The sequence below is a fragment of the Neoarius graeffei genome, chromosome 28 (assembly GCF_027579695.1).
Source record: "Neoarius graeffei isolate fNeoGra1 chromosome 28, fNeoGra1.pri, whole genome shotgun sequence".
Taxonomy (NCBI): domain Eukaryota; kingdom Metazoa; phylum Chordata; class Actinopteri; order Siluriformes; family Ariidae; genus Neoarius; species Neoarius graeffei.
In genome coordinates, this window is record NC_083596.1 from 18,577,692 (window position 1) to 18,604,147 (window position 26,456).

The 26,456-nt window shown below is 41.1% G+C and overlaps 1 protein-coding gene across 1 annotated transcript; it reads left to right on the plus strand.

Moving 5' to 3' along the window:
* The first annotated feature begins 2,881 nt into the window (after positions 1–2,881).
* On the plus strand, positions 2,882–20,968 carry dpm2 (dolichyl-phosphate mannosyltransferase subunit 2, regulatory). Its single transcript, XM_060913258.1, has 4 exons — positions 2,882–2,918; positions 18,888–18,977; positions 19,444–19,546; positions 20,433–20,968. Exons 1-4 carry the CDS (start codon positions 2,916–2,918, stop codon positions 20,486–20,488), a joined length of 252 nt encoding a protein of 83 aa, XP_060769241.1. The 5' UTR covers positions 2,882–2,915; the 3' UTR covers positions 20,489–20,968.
* The last annotated feature ends 5,488 nt before the right edge of the window (positions 20,969–26,456 follow it).

Consider the following 26,456-nt stretch of genomic DNA (forward strand, 5'->3'; position numbering starts at 1 on the left):
GTGCCCTTGAGCAAGGTACCTGACCCCTGGGTGCTCTAGTATGGCTGCCCACTGCTCTGGGTATGCGCATGTGTTTTCACTGCTTCAGATGGGTTAAAAGCGGAGGATGAATTTCACTGTGACAAAGGTTTCTTCTTCTCCTCTTATTGGGGTGTAGTTGGCGTTCCAGTTCACCCCAAAGGTATAATGGTACAGTTGAGGTAAGGGCTCGGTGCAGGACACTTGAGTTCTTGCACTGTGCTTTATGCACGGGGCATTGTCATGCTGGAATAGTTTTTGGTGGCTTAGTTCCAGTGAAAAAGAAATTTCTTCGTATGCTGTAGCATTACATTCTGTACAGTCGTGTGCTTCCAACTTTGTGGCAACAGTTTGGCGAAGGACCACGTATGGGTGTGATAGTCAGGTGTCCACATACAGTTGTGTTCAAAATAATAGCAGTGTGTTTAAAAACGTGAGTAAAGCTCAAAATCCTTATAATAGTTTTTATTTCCATGCATTGGGAACACTGCACATTATATTCTACATCAAAACATGAAGAAAAATATATGAATATTTTAATTACTTTACAGAAAATGAAAAATGAACATTGGGCTGTTCAAAAAAATAGCAGTATCTGCATTTTTCATTACAAACTCCAAATATTTACTGTATAAACTGAAAAAATCTTAAGGATTTAGTATTCCTGTGAATCACTAAACTAATATTTAGTTGTATAACCACGGTTTCTGAGAACTTCTGGCACCTGTGAACAGGTATTCCAGCCCAGGATGATTTGACAACATTCCACAATTCCTCTGCATTTCTTTGTTTTGCCTCAGAAACAGCATTTTTGATGTCACCCCACAAGTTTTCTATCGGATTAAGGTCCGGGGATTGGGCTGGCCACTCCATAACTTTCATTTTGTTGGTCTTGAACCCTGATGCTGCTTGCTTACTGGTGTGTTTGGGGTCGTTGTCTTGTTGAAACACCCATTTCAAGGGCATTTCCTCTTCAGCATAAGGCAACATGACCTCCAAGTATTTTGATATATGCAAACTGATCCATGATCCCTGGTATGCGATAAATGGGCCCAACACCACAGTAAGAGAAACATTCCCATATCATGATGCTTGCACCACCATGCTTCACTGTCTTCAGAGTGTACTGTGGCTTGAATTCAGTGTCTGGGGGTCGTCTGAAAAACTGTCTGCGGCTCTTGGACCCAAAAAGAACAATTTTACTTTCATCAGTCCACAAAATGTTTTTCCATTTCTCTTTAGGCCAGTCGATGTGTTCTTTGGCAAATTGTATCCTCTTCAGCACGTCTTTTTTTTTAACAGTGGAACTTTGCGGGAGCTTCTTGCCGATAGATTAGCTTCACACAGGCGTCTTCTAATTGTCACAGTACTCACAGGTAACTTCAGACCGTCTTTGATCACCCTGGAGCTGATCATTGGCTGAGTCTTTGCCATTCTGGCTATTCTTCGGTCCATTCGAATGGTAGTCTTCTGTTTTCTTCCACGTCTCTCTGGCTTTGCTGTCCATTTTAAAGCACTGGAGATCATTTTAGCCGAGCAGCCCATCATTTTCTGCACTTCTTTACAGTATACGTTTTCCTCTCTCCAATCAACGTTTTAATCAAAGCACGCTGTTCTTCTGAACAATGTCTGGAATGACCCATGTTTCTCATGTTTTCAGAGAGAAATGGATGTACAACATGTGCTGGCTTCATCCTTAAATTAGGGCCACCTGACTGACATCTGTTTTTTCACAGAATGAATGACCTCACTAATTAAACTCCACACTGCTATTATTTTGAACACGTCCCTTTCACTTAATTATTCGATTACACAGACTCAGGAACATGCATATCATGAATGTTGGGTCTGTTGGTTTTCTATGACTCTACTACACCTACTGGTAAATTATTTGCCATGTAGTAATATAATTTCCACCAAAAACAGTGATTGATCTGGTTAGCCGTGTTGGACTGCTATTATTTTGAACACAAGTGTACTTTGGCCGTATAGTATAACTGCCTTGATAAATACGAAGTGTCCATAGTAACAGTTAGATTGTGTTGATTAGATACTAGGTTTCATTTTTCTTGTTGCATCTGTTAGCAAGTTCATCTACAACCTGAAGCTCTTACTTCACAAAAGTGTAGTGTTTGAAAATGAAGTGATTTTTCTTTTGAAATTTTAGTACGCAAGTCAAAATGAGGAGAAAATAAAATCCAGATCCCTAAAAGCCAGACGTACTGTTTAATACAGTAAGAAAGTAATTGTACTTTATTTCTTCATGCCTCTTGACGGGACCAATAACAGCAAAACTCCCTTAAGAAGAAAGTAAGAAAGAAAGCACGACTTTACGTATTTATCACACACTTGTGAAATTTCCTCTCTGCATTTAACCCATCTGAAGCAGTGAACACACACACACACACCCAGAGCAGTGGGTAGCCATGCCAACAGCGCCCGGGGAGGAGTTGGGTGCCTCGCTCGAGGGCACCTCAGCCTAAGGCCGTCTCGTATTAACCTAACCGCATGTCTTTGAACTGTGGGGGAAACCTACGCAGACACGGGGAGAACATGCAAACTCCACACAGAAAGGCCCTCGCCGGCCGCGGTGTTCGAACCCAGAACCTTCTTGCTGTGAGGCGACCGCGCCGCCCCATAGTGCACTAGATAGTGAATTATTTCAGGGAATAGTGTGAGATTTTGGACATACAGAAGGTGATGCATGTGTATATAACCTGTTTACTCTGTCTGACACAAGAAATCTGAGATTTATTGCTGAGAAATCGTCGAGTTGTGCTCTGACGCCATCTTGTGGCGTTTATTTCGTCGGAAAAACTACATTTCCCATCATTCAGGCGGACCGGAAACCGGAAGCGCAAACGGCAGGAAGTGCCTCAGACAGTGACGCGCTCGACATGGTAAGATAAAACGAAGCATTTTTGCTGTGTTTTGGTTTATTTATTGAGACATGGTTCAATAACGTGGCATGTTTTTTGTCATTAAATTAAAAATATTGTTAGTGTTCAGGGATTAAATAAATCTGAGTGCTAGTTAACTTCACAGAAAGCTGCTGGACTTGAGCTTGTTTCACAAGAATCTAATAGTGTTTATAAGCTTTAAAAACAAAAGCTGTAGTGAGTCGACATCATTACAGTTTGGGATATGATGTGTGTGTATATCTGAGGTGGGACCAAGTCACACATGTGCAAGTCTCAAGTCTTAACCTGTAAGTCCCAAGTCTTTTTTGTCTTGGGCAAGTCAAGTCAAGTCCTATAATAAGTCAAGTCAAGTCACCTTAGGCGTATTGGCGTAATTTTAGCAGCAGAATATGAATTTAATACATTGAAAAGGCAATACATAAGTAAATGTCAGTAAACATCCCTGGCACATGTGCCCAACCTGTTAAATATTTGCATTTTAAATACTCATGTTCTGTAAAATACATAAAACAAAACAGTAATAATGTCACAAAGTTATTTATTGATGGCAAAATTGATTGCAAGATTGAAAGCCAACTAAGTTTCTCACATTGTCATCAGCCAACAAGAAAAATAAACAGAGAATTGGCATTCTGTTATGTGTGTAGTTAAAAGAGGGTAGGACGACACCTTGGGTTAACAGGGGCATGAGCTCCTCCAATCTCTAATCACGTCAGATGAGATGATTATTATTAATAAGATACACGTGGAGAAACCTGAAGTGACTTCGATGTATGTTTGCGCCAGTAAAAAAAAAAAAAAACCAAAGGATAGAGAAATGTGTCAGACATAATTTAGGTCTCAAAAAGAAGACCTGTTCGCCCGTGCAAAAGTGACATCATCTCACCCCATATGACAAGCTACAGAGGTGTGTGCAAAAGCGCTCTCTCCCTCTCCGAGGCTGCCTCAGCCTGTGCGGAGCGGGGACATATAGAACGACTTTGGCGCGGGAGTCTTGGTTCCCGCTATAATAGATTGTTACGAAAATAAATGTCAAATGAAATATGCATCCCGCGCATTCCTTTCCACAGGAACTTTGCTCACAACGTTTCGGTCATGGCTAACTCACTGTCCTCCTTACCACAAGTGCAATGTTTCGGGAACAATACGGAAAGGACAGCGCGCGGGATTCATCTTTCCTTGAACAATTACCCAGAGACTTTTTAAATTACCTCACTGGGAAATATCCAATGCACCTGTTCAGTTACAGAGTTGTGCTCTCTAACGCTACGTTCACACTAGAGCTGTGCAATATATCGTATTTTTATCGCGATATCGATATTGGTGTCAAACGATATCAAAATTCATAATATCGATATGAAACGATTTTTTGTCATTTGTCGAAAGGGACGTGCACAATATTTCTACAATGGCAATAAAACAACAATAACATTGACGTGACAGTAAGGTAAAACGAACCCTTCTGTCCCCTAAGGCACACCGTAGCCTTGCATACGTCATCCATTCTACTCCCGCGATATCTCCGCAACAGTAAAAAATCAGTTCTTCTGTTTTCATACGTGTCGGGTGATTTGATATGTTGTTTGATTTGCTTGCTAATAGTTATAATAATACAATTAACATATATTTACGTCATATTTTTGGATGTGGGACTGGGTAATGTAAAAATGGCATCTACGGAAGAAAACAAGCACAACAATATTAGCACATATCCAGCTTGCTAGCTGTGTTAGATGTGTTAAACCGTGTGGATTTAAGTGGAATAATTGCGAGTCGTCCTGTGGTCAAGGCAGCGTTTTAAGGTAAGGCAATTTGGTTATTAATGTTGCCCGCCGCGGCATGTTTACTTGGGTTCATTTGATTTTGACTTGTGCATCTGCAGCTAGCATCATGCTTTGAAGTAGGTTCTGCTAAGGACGGGTTTATTGCGCGATGTAGACGGACTCAGATGTAATTACATTGTTTTTAAAATTCCGTGCGCTTAAAACGGTGTCCCCCTGCTAATCATGTAGCCCTAATCATGTGTTGCTTTTACTTTTCGAGTGAAATATCTCTGCAAATGGTATTTCAATGCTGACATGCCAAAAAGATAGCGGAGTCCACATTTGGAAGATGAAGGAAGAGAAGCCTGATGCTTGAAAATAGATCGCTTAATCCACAACGCATATCTGTATTTGAGACATAACCTGCAACTAGTGGGGATGTTTTGGAATGACTGTGCATAGGGTGTTTTTGGCCACAGAACACTAACCCACAGTAGTAGGAGTACTACTGGGTTCGTGGATTTTGTCTGTTGACTGAGCGAAGCATGGTGTTTGCCTTGTGCCATTTCACGTAGCATCTAGCCGCAGTGCCACCTACACTTTCAGGGAATGTTTACATGCCGCTGAGCTATTTTCATGTATGTTAATTCTTAAGGACTTGTCTCTATATTGTGCGTGTTCACACACGGACTGGCCATCGGGAGTAGCGGGAGTTTTCCCGGTGGTTCAGTGTGGGCCGGCGGAGAAAAAAACAAAACAGTTGCGCGCTGGCCTTTAATATGAGAAGCAATGTTAACAGTTTCTTTAAGAAACTGTTAACATTGTTTATTACAGTTGCGCCCTGGCCTTTAATATGATAAGCAATGTTAACAGTTTCTTAAAGAAACTGTTAACATTGCTTATCATATTAAAGGCCAGCGCGCAACTTTTTTTTTTTTTTTTTTTTTCTCCGCCGGCCCACAAACTCCCGCTACTCCCAATGGCCAGTCCGTGTGTGTGCGTGTTTTAATGTTGGTGTCTTAACAACACACAAGCTTACGTTGTAGTGTGTGTGTGTGTGTGTGAGAGAGAGATTTTATCCTTGGCTGGCTACGAGCCAGTGTGGACGTTACGCAGTAATCACTGGTAATACCAGCGCTGGCTCCATCCTCTGTGATCGGAAATGTTGAGTGAGGAGAACGTGAGCCTTGTGCAGGCTATAGGACCTATGCAAAGTACGCGCTTGCACAGTAAATAGTTTAAGTAAAAGGCGTTTCAGGGTACAACGGGAAGGGTTGACAGGTAGCCTATGAGGCCTGTACTATAAAAATGTGGCCCGGTGCCTCAGGTGTTGATGATCAGGGCTTTAAAAAAAGGTGTATAAATATCGTTTTAAAAATCGCGATATCGATATTTACTGAAAAAATCGTGATATTGATTTTTTCCAATATCGAGCAGCCCTAGTTCACACTGCAAGGCTTAATGCTCAATTCCGATTTTTTTGTGAAATCCGATTTTTTTGTGAGGTCGTTCACATTAACAAATATATGCGACTTGTATGTGATCCTCAGTATGAATGAAAAGCGACCTAAAAGTGTTCCGCATGCGCATTGCAGGATACGACGACGTCACACGCAGTGAGCATGGCCAGTGTTTACGGAAGTAAAACCGCCCGGTTGCGGTATGACCCATCCAATCTAGCTTGAATAGCTGTATCCGCCCAAATGGAAATCAGCTCCCTAACCTCTGCGTCCTTCCATTGAGAAGATTCAGAACCTTCACAGCCCGAAGCGTCCTTCGCATTGATGTCATGCGCAGGGGCGCAGATACGTTTTTTGAACTGGGGGGGACAAAAAACTGGGGGGGACAAAGCTGCCAGCAAACCAACCCCAACCCCGATATGCCTGTCAAACTTGTTGTGGGTTACCATAGCAACCAAGCTCGAGCTCGCAACCTGTGCAGTCTGTGCAGCTCAACCAACCGAATATCAGTCTTTGTTTTGTTTTATGTGAGTTGTTGCAACTATGTATACACTGCCGTGCACCTCAAAGTGGGGGGGACCGAACGAAGTGAATTTAAATCTGGGTGGGACGAATCCCACCCGTCCCACCCTCTATCTGCGCCCGTGATTATGCGCCATGTTGTTGTAACTTTTTTTGAGAGACCCGCCGTCTACTTCAGCGCAGAATAGTGACGTTTGTGGCTTGTTGATGACGTGTAAGTCGGATGAATGCGACCTGGCGGTTCAGACTGAAGTCGCATATGAAAAGAGCGGATAGGAATCGGAATTAGGACCACATATCCAAACGGCCTGGGTCGGATTTGAAAAAATCGGATCTGTGTCGTTCATATTGTCAATAAAAGATCGGATACAGGTCACATATGGGCGAAAAGATCAGATTTGAGTCACTTCAGCCTGCAGTGTGAACGTAGCCTAAATTGTAGTCATTCAAACCACTGTTTTGGCGGCCTGGTAGCCTGATATACTAAATGTAAATTCATGGTTTGGATGAGTGCACAATTTATTTTCGTAACACTGTGTTACAGCGGGAACCGAGACTCCTGCGCACAGTCAGCCTATTTTGCAGAGTTTAGTATTGCTGCTAGCCTGCATTCAAACAGCGAGTGGCATGCCGGGGAATCCAAATCGTGGCGCTTTTTTCAATAGTGCATGATAGGCAGTGGGACGGAGTTTTCTTTTCTTTTTTGATCGGGTAGTGTGACGAAAAAAATGTGCAGGTTGCTGCACTGCTATTTCAAACGGCTATGATAAACTCCCCTGCCTCTATGCCCTATGGACAGTCTGGCTAATGTACACGAACACACTTACACGAATTTGTACTGCTCATGAACGCGTACATGTTCACAAGCTGACCATTAGCTTAACCCTGAAACAGAACAACAGGGTAGGAAGCTGCTTATGTTATTCAGCATCACGACTGCAAAGTGCACAATCAACTTACTACTACTGATATACAATATCATTAAACTTGACGTAACTACATTGCTTACCAGCATTCACATAAGAATTTCACAATAATAAACTGAATCCCTAGCTCCATCTGCAACGGCTAAAATCCTCCTACCGCTCACTCTCGTGGCTAACATTGGCTAACGAGGAGTTTAGCTGCTATCACCAAATAACAACACATTAATAAACTTACTGGGCAGAATGGATCTTCAAATGCCGGACGAAATTGGAGGTCGTGGTCTGGCTGTCAGAAATCGTCACGTTGCAAATCTTGCACTGCGCCGTTCGTCGTTTACCTTCTAGGCAGTAGCCCTTGAAGCCGAAAGTGATGACTCTTGGGATGGCTGACATGATGATATGATGTGAAATCTGTGAACACATCGTGGCATGGGGCGTGCCGGTATATAGCCCACGCAGAGAGCGTGCCTGATGGACAGGGCGGTGACAATGCAACGGCAGTGCAATCAAAATTACTGAAGTATGTGCATATTACATTTTATTTTCACAATAAAAACACGATGGAAATAACACTCAAGTCATCGTGTGTCAAGTCAAGTCAAGTCCCGAGTCTTAAACTTCCAAGTCCGAGTCAAGTCTCAAGTATTTTCATGTTTTGTCAAGTCAAGTCACAAGTCATGAAAACAGTGACTCGAGTCGACTCGAGTCCAAGTCCCCAAGTCTCAAGTCCCCACCTCTGGTGTATACAGCAGGTAAACTGTGATTTAGGAGGAGATTTAATTTAAAAAAAAGTTAATTACTTTCCAACTGCAATATCAAAATACCTGATTTTTTTTTTCTGCCAGAGATGCATTACTGTGCACAAGTCTTTGTTATAGATTTTTATTTTATGATTCCTACATTATTGACTGAATACAAAAGAACTAAGATTTGCTCAGGGTACCTTATATAAAGTCAAGTCAGCTTTATTGTCAAATATGCTATACATGCTCGACATACAGCACAGATGAAATTTCAGTCCTCTCTGACCCACGGTGCAAACAGGCAATGCAATAAATAAAAATAGAATAATTGAAAAAAACAACAACAATATAAACAGTATAAACACTCTAGATAGGAACTAGACATAGACTAAGCACTCAAACAATATAAACAGTATAAATAAACAGTATAAACACTAGATAAGAACAAGACAGACTAAACACTCAGACAATATAAACAGTATAAACACTAGATATGAACTAGACGTAGACTAAACACTCATATATACACACACACGTAAATTGGTTCAAATAACCAAACAGTCAAGGGCACTTGAGGTATAGCAGGTAAACATGAAATAAGCAGTATAAACAAACTAGCAGCTGTTAAGATGAGGTAGTGTGGAATAGTGCAAATGAGCGAGGTAAAGTGAGATGTGCGGTCCCTGAGTTCAGTGTGTTAATGAACGATGAGATGTGTGTGTGTGTGTGTTGGGGGGGGAACTGTGAGGATGACATGTCAGATGCTGAAGGGGGGTGTGCGAGCAGAATCTGTGGCAGGGGGCACATAATATAAATTATCCATTTTTATATATATATATATATATGAGTGATTCCACGCTTATGGGTACTGAAATGGGGACATGAACTTATTCACCTAAAACCATTTCTTTTTTTACCATCAAGTCACAGAACATGTAATCTTTAATGAATGATATGTTAAAAGATAACTTTAATTTTCTGAGATGTAATAAAAACATATTTATATGCCAAAGTCAAGCCTATGAGTTCCAAAATGATGTCTGTTACATTACTTCTGTTACGATTGTCCATCTCGCGTCTGTTACAAATTAATTACAATCTAGCTATATACCATGTTAATCTTATTGAAAGAATGTGTATGTTTATTCTACTACACATGTTTATTAATTATATTTGCTAAAACATCACCTTCCTATGTTTCAAAAAGTAATTCTACATTGTTAAAATTGAGAATAGATATGTCCACAACACTTCTGTTACGTTCTGACTTTGGCATATAAATATGTTTTTATTACATCTCAGAAAATTAAAGTTATCTTTTAACATATCATTCATTAAAGATTACATGTTTTGTGACCTGATGGTAAAAAAAGAAATGGTTTTAGGTGAATTTTTAAAAATAAGTTCATGTCCCCATTTCAGTACCCATAAGCGTGGAATCACTCATATATATGGATAATTTTAATTATAGTAATGTGACAGGCATAATTTATATCATTATATACATATATGGTTACATTATGCATATTTCCAGAAGCGGTGAGTTGCAGAAAGCTGTAGTTTGTTTTACTTCAGATCTGAAACGTCTCTTTCTGACCCACTAAGGCATGCATTTTCATGTCACATTTGGCCAAGTGATAATTTGTTGTAAATATAAAAGCTACTTCCAGAAATCACTAATATTTATGAAATATGGGGTTTGATATGCAGATTTATTTTTTTTCGTGGTCCAAATCCTGCACTCTGATTGGCTGGCGAGCGGGTCCATATCCTACGATACAGACCCCGGTTATGGACCTCTGGCGACTTGCTCGTTCACAACAACAACAAACATGGTAGCATTTTTTGTCAACATTTATCTTTTTTATAAGATGTATTTATAAGATTATCAAAAATCTTATAAATTTTTGCCAGCATTTCTCAGGAGAATAGCATTAATTTTACAGCGTGGGTAGTGATAACGACAGTGTTCACAGCGAAAGCGAGTTTTGCTACCCTGAGGAAGAAGAAATAAAATAAAACATTTCAGGGGAAAACTAAAAACCTGTAATTTGCTAACACTGAGCAAAAACATGGCTGAATCCTGAATGATTCCTATTTGTATAAATAGGGAACTATATAGGCGGCAAAATGTAGTTTTTTTTCCTGCCATGGAAGTTCACTTGTATACCGAGGAGGAAGCAATTTGCATTACAGCCGTGAATGAGGATTCAAAATAGCATTAATTTTACAGCATGAATAGCGATAATGACAGTGTTCACAGCGAAAGCAAGTTTTACTACCCTGAGGAAGAAGAAGTAAAATAAAACATTTCAGGAGAAAGCTAAAAACCTCTAACTTGCTAACAGTTTGATCTCATTAGTTAATGAGGCCCATTTTGGACCATGTTATCCTAATACATATTACGTAGGTAAAAACTTTAAACCAGTACAATCTCTTCTTCAAAGTTTCACCAAATGGCTTTATTTATGCAGTATAAAGGTCATAATACTGTATAACTTTGGTCAAGCAAAAACATGGCTGAATCCTGAATGACTCAATTTTGTATAAATAGGGGACTACATAGGCGGCAAAATGTAGTTTTTTTCCTGCCATGGAAGTGCACTTGTATACTGAGGAGGAAGCAATTTGCATTACAGCCATGAATGAGGATTCAAAATGGCGGCTCGGCTCGGTTTTCCCTTTCGGGCGCTCTTGTTTTCTGTTAGAATTTGGTAAAGAGAAAAAAAAATATTATTTCCCAGCTTAAGGTCGGTCCGTATGGTGAAATACCGTGACCTCGGCCTTGAATACTGACCTCGGCCCAGTGGGCCTCGCTCAGTACTTTCAAGACCTCGGTCACGGTATTTCACGATATGGACCTCCCAGCTGGTAAATAACATATATTATTAATTATTATTTTTACGGGTGTTGGTAGGTGAACCATCAATCCTGAAAACCTCATCTGTATATTTATAACCCAAATGTCACCTTTCTTTTCTTTTTTTTTTTTGAAATTGTAACTTTTCAAAATGAAGCAGTGAACTAAAATTTAGCAGCATTTCGGTTTCATTTATATGAGGAAGTGCATTAAAAACAATGGAATGCAAGTTCTCTGGACAGCGTTCGTCTCTTGATGTACAAAAAGTACATAAATGCAGCAAAAGAAAGAAAGCACAACTTTATTCATCACACATGTGAAATTCCTCTCTGCATTTAACCCATCTGAAGCAGTGAACACACATGTGAGCAATGAGCGCACACACATACCCAGAGCAGTGGGCAGCCATGCTAACAGCACCCGGGGAGCAGTTGGGAGTTAGGTGCCTCGCTCAAGGGCACCTCAGCCCAAGGCCGTCCCATATTAACCTAACCGCATGTCTTTGGGGGAAACCAGAGCACCCGGAGGAAACCCATACAGAAAGGCCCTCGAACCCAGGACCTTCTTGCTGTGAGGCGAGAGTGAAAACCTCTACACTACTGTGCCGCCCAACATGACATATCACGGAAACAATATTTCCGTAACATGTCACGTCCGTCCACTTTGTTTTATTCCTGATTTTTTTTTTTTAATTTTGGATTTACTGCATTAATATTTGTACTTAAGGACACAACTAAATACAGTAGGTATACGTTTATTACTAATATTGTAATGGTGGTGACATTTTTGACGTGTAATGGAATAATAATCCGTTGTCACGTCCGTCCACCAATTTTTATAATTTCTTTCAGTGTCCTTTATAGTTCAGTTGAAGATTTTCAAATAATTAATGAGTCAAATACAGTACCTTTTCATAAAAAAAGTTGTCAGTATTCTCAAACTATGTGTAACCGGGTGTATGTCGGGAAATCGCCTGCTGTCTGCTCCACCCCAGCAGAGGGAGTCGTAGGGCTCAGCCCTTTGGAGGCAGGCTGGTTGGCTAGGAGAGGAAGCCACTTGAACAGTGCACTATAAGAGTGCCAGTTAAAGCACCGGTAAAGCAGAGGCCATTACTCGAGGTTGGTTGTTCGGCCTGCTAGCTCAGAACAGATGGGAGACGCGGTGTTTCACTGGGGTTAAGCCTCAACTGCGAACATGGGAAAGAATGTTAGCAGAGCGTCTGCGTCGTGGAACTGTTGGGCTGGTTTTGCTGTGGTGTGTTGTGGTGCACGCATTGCTGGCGTTAGGCCAGAATTATATTGGTAAGGCGGTTTTTCTTATTTTAATTTTAGTATGTATTTTAATTTTAGTATGTATGATGAAAAAGGATAATCATACTATGTTTTGTTAGTTTATTGAGTGTGATTTAGGCTACGTTCACACTGCAGGCTGAAGTGACTCAAATCCGATCTTTTCGCCCATATGTGACCTGTATCCGATCTTTTATTGACAATATGAATGACACAGATCCGATTTTTTCAAATCCCACCCAGGCCGTTTGGATATGTGGTCCTAATTCCGATTCCTATCCGCTCTTTTCATATGCGACTTCAGTCTGAACCGCCAGGTCGCATTCATCCGACTTACACGTCATCAACAAGCCACAAACGTCACTATTCTGCGCTGAAGTAGGCGGCGGGTCTCTCAGAAAAAGTTACAACAACATGGCGCATAATCACGGGCGCAGATAGAGGGTGGGACGGATGGGATTCGTCCCACCCAGATTTAAATTCACTTCGTTCGGTCCCCCCCACTTTGAGGTGCATGGCAGTGTATACATAGTTGCAACAACTCACATAAAACAAAACAAAGACTGATATTCGGTTGGTTGAGCTGCACAGACTGCACAGGTTGCGAGCTCGAGCTTGGTTGCTATGGTAACCCACAACAAGTTTGACAGGCATATCGGGGTTGGGGTTGGTTTGCTGGCAGCTTTGTCCCCCCCAGTTTTTTGTCCCCCCCAGTTCAAAAAAACGTATCTGCGCCCCTGCGCATGACATCAATGCGAGGGACGCTTCGGGCTGTGAAGGTTCTGAATCTTCTCAATGGAAGGACGCAGAGGTTAGGGAGCTGATTTCCATTTGGGGGGATGCAGCTATTCAAGCTAGATTGGATGGGTCATACCGCAACCGGGCGGTTTTACTTCCGTAAACACTGGCCATGCTCACTGCGTGTGACGTCGTCGTATCCTGCAATGCGCATGCGGAACACTTTTAGGTCGCTTTTCGTTCATACTGAGGATCACATACAAGTCGCATATATTTGTTAATGTGAACAACCTCACAAAAAAATCGGATTTCACAAAAAAATCGGAATTGAGCATTAAGCCTTGCAGTGTGAACGTAGTGTTATCGTATTGTATGTTGTGTTCTTTCTAGCTACTACACCAATTAACAATGGGCAGATAATTGCCGCTTTTCCCCTGTGGTAATTTTAGTATTGTAAGGTCACACCTCCAAGGACCAAATTGTTTTTATTATTTTGTATTGAGAGCCCAGCTTTACTCACTACCCCGTACAGAGCCCAGAGGCCCAGTCTTGATTTGTAGTCTCACACTTGTGTATTTTGGTTTGGCCATATAGACCCTTCCCGCATGACGTCACCGCGCCGCGAGATTTCGGTAGTCGCCATATTGGAAGACCAAGTACACATCTATGCAAGTACATACATGCATACATAAAACAAACTACACCTTAAATGTAGCCAGGGCCGGTTCTGCCCTAATCTGGACCCGGGTGCAACATCGCTCAACCCCCCCCCCCCCCCCCCCCCCCCCAAAAAAAAAACAAAAACAAAACACACCAGTCTAAATCAGGACAACCAGTGTTCGAACTTCGGGGGTACTCGGGGGATCCGAGATCCCCTGAAACAGACATGAGATCCCTTGAAAACATGATTTGGGAAATGTTGGGGGGGTCTCTAAAATATTGGCAAAATGATGTTTATTGACATAGCAATCGTGTGTAATGGGAAGCATTTGCATATCCGAAGTGTTGTGTTTACATCAAAGATAAAATAAACCGATATGACAACGACTGCTGCTGCCAGGTTGGTTGTTGAGTAGCCCGACTGTTTTTTTTTGTTCTTGCGTGTGGTATAATTGTTGACGCGAGGTTGTTTTTTGAACATGCCAATGCGGACACGATTTCCCCTGATGAGTTATGACTTCAGACGCGATGTGTGTGTGGAGTCCGCGTGATATGTGCGTAAGATAGGCTTCTCGTGTGTTTGGAGATCCGCGCTCTGAGACAAGCGCAAGCACTTGAGGCAACGTTAGGCTCAACTTTTGGTCAATCTCAGTAGCTAACTTTAACTGACATCTCCCCCTTCCCCCTGGCTAATTTCTGTCGATAACTGGGGACTATGGAAATTGAACTCGCCAAATGCACAGACAGTTCGTTCAAGCACCTCTGATGGATTAGGATCGTATGCAGGTAAAAGGGGAGACGGTGTACGGAGAAAATTATAAACAAGTCACAACGCTGAAACACAAGCCCAAAAACCCGCAAACCACGACTTCTGATTTTTTTTTAAAGCGAGCTCACAAAAAAAGAAACCCCAAAGTCGCTTATAAAAAGCGGAATTGGCAACCCACGCAGTGTTCCAGAAACCAGAATCTCTGATCGCAAGTTCTGTTCTAAATAGCTTTGACAGGTCGTCTTGTTATCAGGAAAACTATGATCTATCTCATAAAAGTCATGGGTTTATTGATTAATAAAACGATATTTAATTATTCAGAACTGAAAATCGTGAAAAGGGTTTGTTGCTTTTGATGTGTGCGTGATCATATGCCATCCGCTCCGAGCTTATGTGCCGGGGCTCAGCCCCGGCCCAATTTAACCCCTGGCTATAATAAATAAGCCTGCAGGCAGCCACGGCGGGCTGCCTCAGAAAAGTAACCATTCAATGACACAACTGAAAGCCTGCAGCCACAGTGGGCTGCCTCAGAAAAGTAACCATTTGTCCTACCTTAAAACTCGTTTTGCTTTTTCTGCCTCCTTTTTTGTATTTTCGACCCTGCGTTTATTTTTTTTCCTTTTCTGAAAACCCGATTTGGTCTTCCAATATGGCGCAGGGTTTGTTTACTTCTGGTTTCCGGTGACGTCAGTGGGAAGGGTCTATAGTGTGTGTAGAGCATACAGGTTGTGTTGCCCTTCTTGAGGGGTGTGTAGCCATTTGCCAGTTGCTGTGCTTCCTTTTTGATGTGTGCAATTTACTAGTTGCTGTGTTGCCTCTTATGAAGTTTTTTTTTTTTGCATGAAGATGTGTTGTGTCATTGGCTAAGGCCGACCTGGGTATGTTTCGGGAGACTTTGTATTGCTGGTCCTCAATATTTTAATCATATGTTTGTACACAATAAAGAAATCATTTGTATTTTTGATCAAATCAGCCTCAGTCCCTCTTTAGTGAACTCTGTGGCAGGGAGGTAGAAGGAGGAGGTAACACTCATCTTGTTACATATGGATTACATGTATTATGCAAATAGAATATTGAATTTGCAAGTATAGCAATTGATATGCTAATTTTCCCCACATGAGTGGCTAGGGGCCCCTTCCCCTTTTCTTGAAAGAAAAAAAAACCCTGATGAGTCTAGGTTTAACTTCCAGATCGGATGTCAGAACAAATGTAGTAAAGCAACCAGGATGTTTTTCTTGGGATCATCCCCTTGTTTGCATCTTTCCCTTTCCTGTTTGTAAGATGCATTTAACTACTAAGTGTATAGTGGTCAGAGTTTGGTTGGATACAGGGAAAGGTGTCAAATGTAAAAAAAAAAAAACAGCATCGTGAAACAGCCGGGAAAGGGTTTATCCCTTGTAATTGTCAATATAACTAATGGGGTATTGGGTATAAATAATCTTCCCAAAGATTAAAATCACTATATGGGTGTGCTTTTACTACTTTTAAACATGAATAGGCAGTCAAAACAACAGTTGACCTACTTTCCGGACTTAGGATTTTTCAGAAAATATGCAAAAATAGTACCATATACAAACGCTTAGTTTATATTGAAGGAGTTGGATAATCAAAGTTTTTATTGGCTTAAAAGTTTGATAAAAGGTGTCTGTTGATAGGGTTAAAGGTTCATTCCAGTCATCAGGTGCTCACATGGCCAACTAATGGCCTGAAGTAGGGCGTACCAAATGGTAATTTTGTCCCAAAGCCATATTTGGGGCCCTCCTGTACCCCCACCAAAGCTCTGAGTGCCCTGAAACTCTAAGTACACAGTAGCACTGGCGGCTCGTTAATGGGGGCGATTTGGGCGACGCACTCCCAAACAGGGAGGGAGATTTTTTTTTTTTTTAATCTACTCCTACTACCACGGCAACAGTAATGTCATTGTCCAATCAGGCTAAGGTCGCGCCTGGTGTAGCCACGCCCTTTTGGGGCGATTTCTATCAGGTTCAGATTTGCCCCAAAATCTCCCATTGACACTAATGGTACGTACGTTTTTTTCGAAAATCATGCTCCCAATGCATTTTCTATTAGGTTTTATGTGCTCGCACAAGCAGCGGGCTTACGTCATACGCCTGTTGCGCCGCACAAGTGTTGCCAGATTGGGGGGTTTTAAGTGCATTTTAGCGGGTTTTGAACATAATTTTGGGCTGGAAAACGCAACTTGCGTGGGAAATGTGTGAACATTCTATGAAGAAGATGGCGGTGAGTGTTGAGTGCAACAATACGATGGCGTCTCTGAAAGAAGTTCCCTTTAGTCGTCGTACCAATGAGAAGAAAACGGCAATCAAACAGCTAGGACCTCCTAGACCGAATTTAAACATCAAGCAAGTGTCTACGAAGGGGGAGAAGACCTACTCAAGAGGTTTTAACAAGAACTGGTACCACCGGAAAACTTGGCTAGCTGGCTGTGATGTAGTCAGTGCTCTTTTTTGCTACCCTTGCGTTCTCTTCCACCCTGGAAGTAGCACAGCAGACGGTACAGTGATATCTGATATTTGAATTTACTCGGCAAAAGTTATTTTTGTGTGTGTGTTTTACCAATGGCAGTTTAACATTGCCATGCTTGGAATATTTCGGTAGCCTCAAGTTCTCTCTGACTTGGTGTAAATTAAGCATATTTTCAGTTTTTATATATTGTACAGTATGTGTTCATTGGAGCCAGCAGCACCTTACCTTTTTTCCAACTTGTTAAGCCAAGTTGCACTGACTACAAAACCTTGTGTAACCTTGTATGTATATAGCTAAATAACTAAAGCCTTTTGTGTTCATTGACATGCTTGTAATACTTTAAATTTCCTTTTAAGGCATGGCTTTCTGGAGGAATTCTTGGGAAAAAAACTGCAGAATTTATTTAGAATTATTATTTGTTGTTAAAATGGTGCAATTCCATATAAAAAAACCACATAATTAAGCTGCACATGTTTGTTTGATGGTTATGCTTTTCTTCATCTTTTTCAAAACTTAAATAAACACTTGTTTTGGATTTATATCCTGCCACTTTAATTGCATTCTTTAGAATGAAGAAATTAGAATATGTTTATAATTAAGAATTTGTCTACTTATTATAGAATACTGGAATAATATGAGAAAATAAATGAGTAACGTAATATTAATTGATTGTGATGCCAAATGTTTTGCTTTGAAGGCTTCACAATGAATCTTCCTTAGTTTTAGCCTGGCAAGCCAGACTAAATGTGAATATTTGCCACTCGTAGGCAAAAATATTTTTGGCCGCTAGGCGGGTGGGTCTAGTTTACTAGGCTACCTCAGTTTGCCACCTTTAACTTGTTTAGTGTTGCCACCTAGTGGAGAGAAGAGATATTGTCTATATTGATATCTGAATTTACCAGGCAAAAACAAGTTCGGACAATTGATTTGCTACCCAGGTCAATTTACTTCAGTCCTGTGGACATTTATGGTCCGTGTAGACATAACGGGGGAAAATTGCCCCCCCTGAAAAAAATTCAGGAGCCGCCACTGCACAGTAGAGTTCCCAAATATGATGATAAATCAGTTGAAACCCCATCAACATAAAAACTTTCCAAGATATGGACCCCCCAAAATGTCAAAAAAAAAAATTGTCATTAAAAAAATCCACTTTTAAGGGGTTAATATCTCTAAAGTTAGTAAACTTGTGCTATTTTTATGTGCAGAATCAGACAGGGCCAGAATACATAGATATACTGTAGCAATTTACAGGTCTATATTCCCCTTAGAACAAAAGATATGGGCCTCCAAAAATGCTTGCAAATTAAGTGTACAATTCCCGGACCCCAAAAGTGGGCGTGGCACCCAAACTTTGAAGGGCCAAAATTCAAAAACCGTTCCAGCTAGGAAGCTAAAATTTTGGATTCTTTCTTTTGACATCATAAGGCACTAATAAAATAAATATCAGGCAAATTGAAGAGGTGTCACTGGGGAGGGTGTGTGAATTGACATGGAATGACCCTGAAGCGTTTATAGGTTCTGTAATATGTATTTCAAGTACTAAACAAAGTATTAGGATATTACAAAATAATTTTTATTACATATTATTTTTACTCTATTAGTGAAACTGAATTTGTGTGTTTAGATGTAAATAATGACTCAATAAAGGCTATGTAAACTTCTGTGCATTTATGGGTTAAACTCTGGCTGTAATGTATTCATAGAAAACTTTCACTTTTGTCTTTCGAAAAGGCAACTGGAGCAGATCAAGCTGTCGGTTTGGGCCTCGTTGGCTTCAGTCTGTTACTGTTCATGTACTACACCATATGGGTCATAGTCCTGGTGAGTAAAATGAATCTACACAGTAAAATGACCTTTTATAGTACCTCTGCTTTCAAAAAAAATGCTCAAATGGCTCATTTATTTTTGGCTTTTAACTGTTGAGAGGAATCTTTATTCATAAGACCTACATCATACAACGATGCACTGAAAGTTCAACCAGGCTTATCTCCATGTCTGTTATTACATCCAAAACACTACAGCTCTCTGGTATTGTTCTTTTTCATGTAACTTCGACAAGTTTATCTGTAGACGTTTACTGAATTGGGCTTACAATCACTCGCGTACGCTTGTGCCGGTCGCCGGCAAACACAAAGCTCGCCAGGCAACACGGCCGTGTAAACAAATCCGCAGTTGCGATGATGTCATGTGAAAGTCCTCCATTGTTCTCCAACCTTACTCTGATTTTCAACTTTTTAGTTTAATTCAAATCCAAATGATCGACGAATGTCTCGTGCTTTCTTTTCAGCCGTTCGTCGACAGCGATCACGTGATCCACAGTTATTTTCTTCCTCGAGAGTACTCCGTCATACTTCCCGGCATAGCAGCATTGATACTCTTACTCTGTGTTGGTAAGTTTTGCAAGCATACTTTACTTTTCTGCTGAAGGGAAAATCATTTCTTGGTAAGTCTTTACTTGAACCTTGCGTCATAAGACAAATAAGTGAGTCATGGAAGATGTTGTAAGCTGTCCGAAGTTGCCATGACTCTCATATCCTGACAGATTAACTTTTCACTCTGAAAAACAAAAACGCTGTGGTATACACTACCGTTCAAAAGTTTGGGGTCACTTTGAAATGTCCTTATTTTTGAAAGAAAAGCACTGTTCTTTTCAATGCAGATCACTTTAAACTAATCAGAAATCCACTCTATACATTGCTAATGTGGTAAATGACTATTCTAGCTGCAAATGTCTGGTTTTTGGTGCAATATCTCCATAGGTGTATAGAGGCCCATTTCCAGCAACTCTCACTCCAGTGTTCTAATGGTACAATGTGTTTGCTCATTGCCTCAGAAGGCTAATGGATGATTAGAAAACCCTTGTACAATCATGTTAGCACAGCTGAAAACAGTTGAGCTCTTTAGAGAAGCTATAAAACTGACCTTCCTTTGAGCAGATTGAGTTTCTGGAGCATCACATTTGTGGGGTCGATTAAATGCTCAAAATGGCCAGAAAACTGTCTTGACTATATTTTCTATTCATTTTACAACTTATGGTGGTAAATAAAAGTGTGACTTTTCATGGAAAACACAAAATTGTCTGGGTGACCCCAAACTTTTGAACGGTAGTGTAAGAGGAATAAAACACTTGTATAGGAAAATAATCCTAAACCTTTTTTTTTTTTAACATTCCTATAAGAAAGAGCATGTTCCTTACGTGATGCACATTTCTTGCTATATGATGAACTTGTACTGTTGTAAACAAAGACCGTTGTGTCCTTTATGCCCTTTTTCCAGGTACCTTCATAGGAATAATAACTTGGAAGAATCGTAAACCAAAGAAAGCCGACTAAGACTCTCCAGTCGCTGTTGTTCAGCTGCGCAAAAAAGGACATGGTGAAAACTCAACCTGTGTACTCACTCCTCGTGTGTAACTGTTCTCTGAATCTTTTCATGTAGCATACAGTTTAGCCCTGAGGGAATGACCAACGAGTGTAAAGGAACAAATTAGAGACCACAAGCGGTAAAAATGCTTAATTATTATTGTATATATGGAAATATGTCAATTTCATTCCACTGACATGAAAATAAAACAAACATTACTGTTACATTGTACACAGTTGCTATGTTCACTGCAATAACTGCTAAAACATTGCTGTTTTGCATTTTTGCCATCCTATTAGACTGTAAATAGACAAATGTATGCTAGTAAATAAATTATCAAAAGGCACCGCATGGTTTGGTCACTGCTGACTGATGAGATGTTAATGAAAAAAGTACACACATTTCAGTTGTTTTTTTGTACACACTGCAATAAATAATTATTGCATAAATATTTGGATCATCGTTCTTATGGATTATTTCAGGTTTGTGTCTAAAAAAAATTATGGTAGCTTGAAAAGACCTTGTAATACTGATCTAATGATTGTGATGCAAATTATTATGATTAGGTTATATTTAGCTTATAATTAATTAGCTCATATTATAAAGTTGCTAATCGCTAATTGATTGAATTGTCTTCAATCAATTAAATGCCTTCTTGATATCAAACAGCTGTTTTGATAACTTTCAGTCAGGATTTCGTGCCAATCACAGCACTGAAACAGCGCTGATTAAAGTTATAAATGACATACGTCTTAATACTGATGCAGGCAAAACATCGGTCCTGGTGTTACTGGACCTCAGTGCAGCTTTTGATACTGTTGATCACAACATACTGCTATATCAACTTGAACACTGGGTTGGGTTGACTGGTAAAGTTATCAATTGGGTAAAATCATACTTAAAAGATAGACGCTTCTTTGTTACCATGGGAAATTGTACCTCAACATCAATGTCCTTGACCTGTGGTGTCCCCCAGGGGTCGATCCTTGGACCATTACTATTCAACCTTTATATGCTCCCACTTGGACAAATTATCAAGAACAACTCAATTTTGTATCACTGCTATGCAGATGACACCCAAATTTATTTTGCTCTATCACCTAATAATTATGCCCCCCTGGAATGTCTCTACCAGTGTATCGACCAAATCAACAACTGGATGTCACAAAATTTTCTTCAGCTGAACACAGATAAAACAGAAGTAATTCTATTTGGGAAAAAAGATGAAAGACTCAGGATTACCACTATTCTTGACACAAAGGGGATTAAAACAAAAGAAATGGTTAAAAATCTTGGTGTTTTCATTGACAGCAAGCTAAACTTTAACAGTCACATGAAAGCAATCACTAAATCGGCATTTTATCACCTAAAAAACATTTCCAAACTAAGAGGACTTATGTCAAAAAATGATCTGGAAAAACTTATACATGCCTTCATCTCTAGTAGGGTTGACTACTGCAATGGCCTTTTCACAGGCCTGCCAAAAAAGACCATCAAACGACTTCAGGTGATTCAAAATGCAGCGGCTAGGGTTCTCACACGAACAAAAAGAACAGAGCACATTACTCCAATTCTAAGGTCCCTTCACTGGCTTCCAGTAAGCTACAGAATTGACTTTAAAGCATTGCTGCTGGTGTACAAATCTCTAAATGGTACAGGGCCCAATTACCTCTCTGATATGTTGCAGCAGCCTAACCCAATCAGATCTACCAGATCGCAGCAGCAAAATTTACTGGTAAAACCTGTTGTTAAAACAAAGTGTGGTGAAGCAGCTTTTAGCTACTATGCAGTACAGCTATGGAACCAACTCCCAGAGGACATCAAAAATGCTCCTGCTGTTGGCAGCTTCAAATCTAGATTAAAGACCAAGCTGTTCTCAGATGCTTTCTGCTAACTGATAAATATCATCATCTTTACATGTTTTAAACTTTACTTAACTTTTACAGTCTTTGCATGTTTTAAACTTTCATCTCATCTCATTATCTCTAGCTGCTTTATCCTGTTCTACAGGGTCGCAGGCAAGCTGGAGCCTATCCCAGCTGACTACGGGCGAAAGGCGGGGTACACCCTGGACAAGCCGCCAGGTCATCACAGGGCTGACACATAGACACAGACAACCATTCACACTCACATTCACACCTACGGTCAATTTAGAGTCACCAGTCAACCTAACCTGCATGTCTTTGGACTGTGGGGGAAACCGGAGCACCCGGAGGAAACCCACGCGGACATGGGGAGAACATGCAAACTCCGCACAGAAAGGCCCTCGCCGGCCACGGGGCTCGAACCCGGACCTTCTTGCTGTGAGGCGACAGCGCTAACCACTACACCACCGTGCCGCCTCTTCCCCCGTTATTTTATGTAATTTTATTTTCTATTGTTTACTGTTTTGCCTTTACCTCTGTAAAGCTCATTGAACTGCCACTGTGTATGAAATACGCTATATAAATAAACTTGCCTTGCCTTGCTAATTTATTAGGAATGTCTGGTTTGTCCCTGCACTGAAAGTGGCACAGCAGAGACACTGGGATGGTGAGTGTGTGTAGTGCTGATGTGATCACTGAGGGGGTTTTAAACACTGCAGTAGTGACATTAAATCACGAGTTAATGAATGAATAAACAGTGCTGGAATAAAATGAGGGAGAAGTGCACGAGAGCGGCACCGTGTGGGCGGAGCTTTGACTGCGGTTCCGGAAACTGTTCGATTCCGGAAATGTTGGAGTCGATTCCGATTCCCATTGCGGGTTTGGAGAATCAAATGAGTCGATTCTCAACTCAAAAAAAAAAAAAGCAGAAAACAGGCAAGACCTTAACTACACTAAAAGTACATAATGCACTATTATGCTTAAGGAAATGTTGCTACATTTACTAAATTCATATACTACCATTTCAGCATTAATGAAAATAAAATGAGCAATAAATCAGTTTGGAGAACAAACACATGCTAATTCACTTTAGCTCCTTAAAGGGTGAACTTAAAGCAGATACGCAGAACCTTTATTTTTAAATACATTTCTGAGTGGATAGTATCTCCATGCTTGACTCTTGTATGCTGCATAAATGGGAACAAAAAAATATATATTTTTGAGAGTTAAAGTCGACCGCAAAGTTGGGATTCGAGCTGCCCCGCTGAGCCAGCCAGCCCTGAGCGCGTGACGTCACAGCGGTAACCGGTTTTAAGGCCGAGGCCTTTGACAGCTATAGACCCTTTTCAGTCACGTGACCTTCGTAAACGCTACCACCATTTTGGACATGTAGCGGACTTCGGCTCGAATTGGTTTGAATGCGAGGAAGGCGACAAACGGAGAACATAAAAGAAAAAGGAGCGAGATGCAGAAAACACCTTCGCTATCCAGCGACGGAGGGCATTTACAGGGCGAGCAGAGGGAGAAATAACAACAGTAACGACACATTAGCAACACCGTACAGAAATAACGGTTTATGGCACAGACCCTTTCGGTTCTCGCTCATCTAGCTGCTACAATGACTGCTTAGACTGCAACAATAATACCTAACACACATTTAAGTATCCGTCGTAAAGACGTGAAACTCGTCGAGTGACGAGTGTGTTCATTGATCAGCTAACACAATCTAAAAGTAGACATACCATCACACTGCCCTGGCGCTGTGTACAGTTTACCTTCTACGGTTTGTGCACTCACTATTTGCCATTACTTTCTCCAACCGTTGTGACAGATTACAGGGAACGGCCTGGATTTAAGAGACAAATACACGTTCCTCTTATTTTGAACACTTCTTTGTAGGCAGTGCTTAATTTGTAAAGTGGGAGGTCCCGGAGCGCAGAGGATGAGCGGCTCCGGTGCGGAAAAAAAGAGAAGAGGAGAGGAGAGGGGAGGGGGGCGCGGCACGGCGCTTCTGGGCATGTTTTGTAATAACACTGCAAATTAAGTTCATCTGCAGATATTTTGTGGATGTCGTTTCATGAGAGAAATCACCAACAAGACAGATATCAAAATCAGACATTAACACTAAATAAACTTGCATTTTTTTATTTAATTATTATTATTTTTTTTTTTGTTACATAGTCAAGAGAGGTGTCGGATCACCGGATCCAGTGTAAATAGCTGCCGGAGCCAACGCCCGAGGTTCCGGAGCGCGCTCCGGCTTGCTCCCCCTCAAATTAAGTGCTGTTTGTAGGACACTGCCTCTGATCTGTCCTACAGTCTACCAACAGCAAAGGAACACAACGCTAGCTAATGTCGTTAGCTAATAGCTACTACAGAAGAACAAAGAGGTTACAATGGGTTATTTTAGCCTATTTGGTTACACACTCGCCGCCACAGAATGTTAACAGCAATGTAATGCCTTTTCTGGCTAATTTTATTCGTCTTACCTCCAACAAAGTGGTCACTGCACAAGCGCTGGTGTGCCGCTATCCATCTTCTCCGTCGGTCAGCATCTACCGGGATCCGATAAAATGATAAACCTTGCCTTGTTTGTTGATGGTTACTACATCCAGGTGCACAACAATATAGTGGCATGATGGAAGTCTTGCTGAAAATAAACACTTTCTTTGCTGCCGTTCCTCAATGTTGGCTGTGGTAAACTACTGGTAGTACATGTCCAAAATGGCGGCCGCGTTTGTCGTGATGTCACGTGAAAAGGGTCCATAGAGGGCTCCGAGATGATGCTAAAAATAGTAACACTGCGGTCTGCGCAGCCATCTTGGAAGTCACTCGCTCCAGAGCGCTCATAGAGTACACATCATAGAGTACACATTCACTGATTCGTTTCCGCGTTAGAGGGCTTAGAAGCTTGGATTTTTTAAGAATTTAGACATCTGAAGTGATGGAGCACTACTGTGAAAGTTTGGATAAGCAGGCACGGGAGCGTTATGCTGAGAAGGTACGTTTCATTGGGAATGTAGATCCATACACTGTTAGTGAGAAGGAATGGAAAGCTGACCCCAGCTTGTTGCCGCATTTAACATACATCGATCTTGTGAACTATCTAGTGTTTCACCCAAGTCCATTTTGTGAACTAAAGGATTTCCAGAACTACAAGAGCATGGAAGCATACGATAGATTTGTATCCGGTTGGGTCCGCGATGTGTCGGTGTTTACTGCTGAAGACGGAGAGACAAAAGTGATCAGAGGGAAAGTGTTACACTCGCAGAGTCTATCCCAGCCTAGTCTACACCCCTGGATAATAGTTGACAAGAGACATGCTATTTTGTGTGCACATTGCAACTGCATTGCTGGACTTGGGGAATGTTGCTCCCATGTTGCTTCCCTGTTGTTTTATGTTGAAGCGGCCACGAGACTGAGGGAAAGTACGACGGTCACACAACAGCCGGCATACTGGATGCTACCGGTAACTATGAAATTAAAATAACTATTTTAGTAACTATTTTAGTAACTATGAAATTCAAGACAATATTAACCTACCTGTCACAAAGTGATCAGAACAAATCCGGATACAGTCAAGTTGTCCTAAATTTGATCGGTTAATGGCAGCCAGCCACTGTCGTCCCCTCCGCTTGCTTTTCTCCTGTGCTGCAATTCCCTGGTTAGTCACGACTTTAGGGAGTCTGTGGAAGCTTTTGCCACCCGTTTCCCCTCGGTTACTACAGCCAACAATGACGCACGTATTCGGCATTGTCACCCCTTTTTGCTTCGCTGGACAACAACAATGCACTGACACAGCGTGCTTTGACTTCCAATATGGCCGCCGCCGGGTTCGCGCTGATCTCGAAGCACTCTATAGACCAAAGTCATATCAATAAAAATTTATGCTGAAAGTAAGAAATCCCGTTACTGACTTGCTCAACTAAGACTGATTTGACTTCATTGATTGTGGGTTGACTCTCATTAAAACAGGATAGGTGTTATAACTTATGCAACAGACATGTACATGCATGCATTTTCACTGATAAAACGTAAAAGGCTAATTAAATAATCAGATGAACTGAGACGA

Excerpts from the sequence above, each read along its gene's own strand:
- dpm2 (XM_060913258.1), top strand. Across the intron at positions 18,978-19,443 it reads CCATATGGGTCATAGTCCTG|CCGTTCGTCGACAGCGATCA; the intron begins GTGAGTAAAATG and ends CTTTCTTTTCAG. Across the intron at positions 19,547-20,432 it reads GATACTCTTACTCTGTGTTG|GTACCTTCATAGGAATAATA; the intron begins GTAAGTTTTGCA and ends CCCTTTTTCCAG.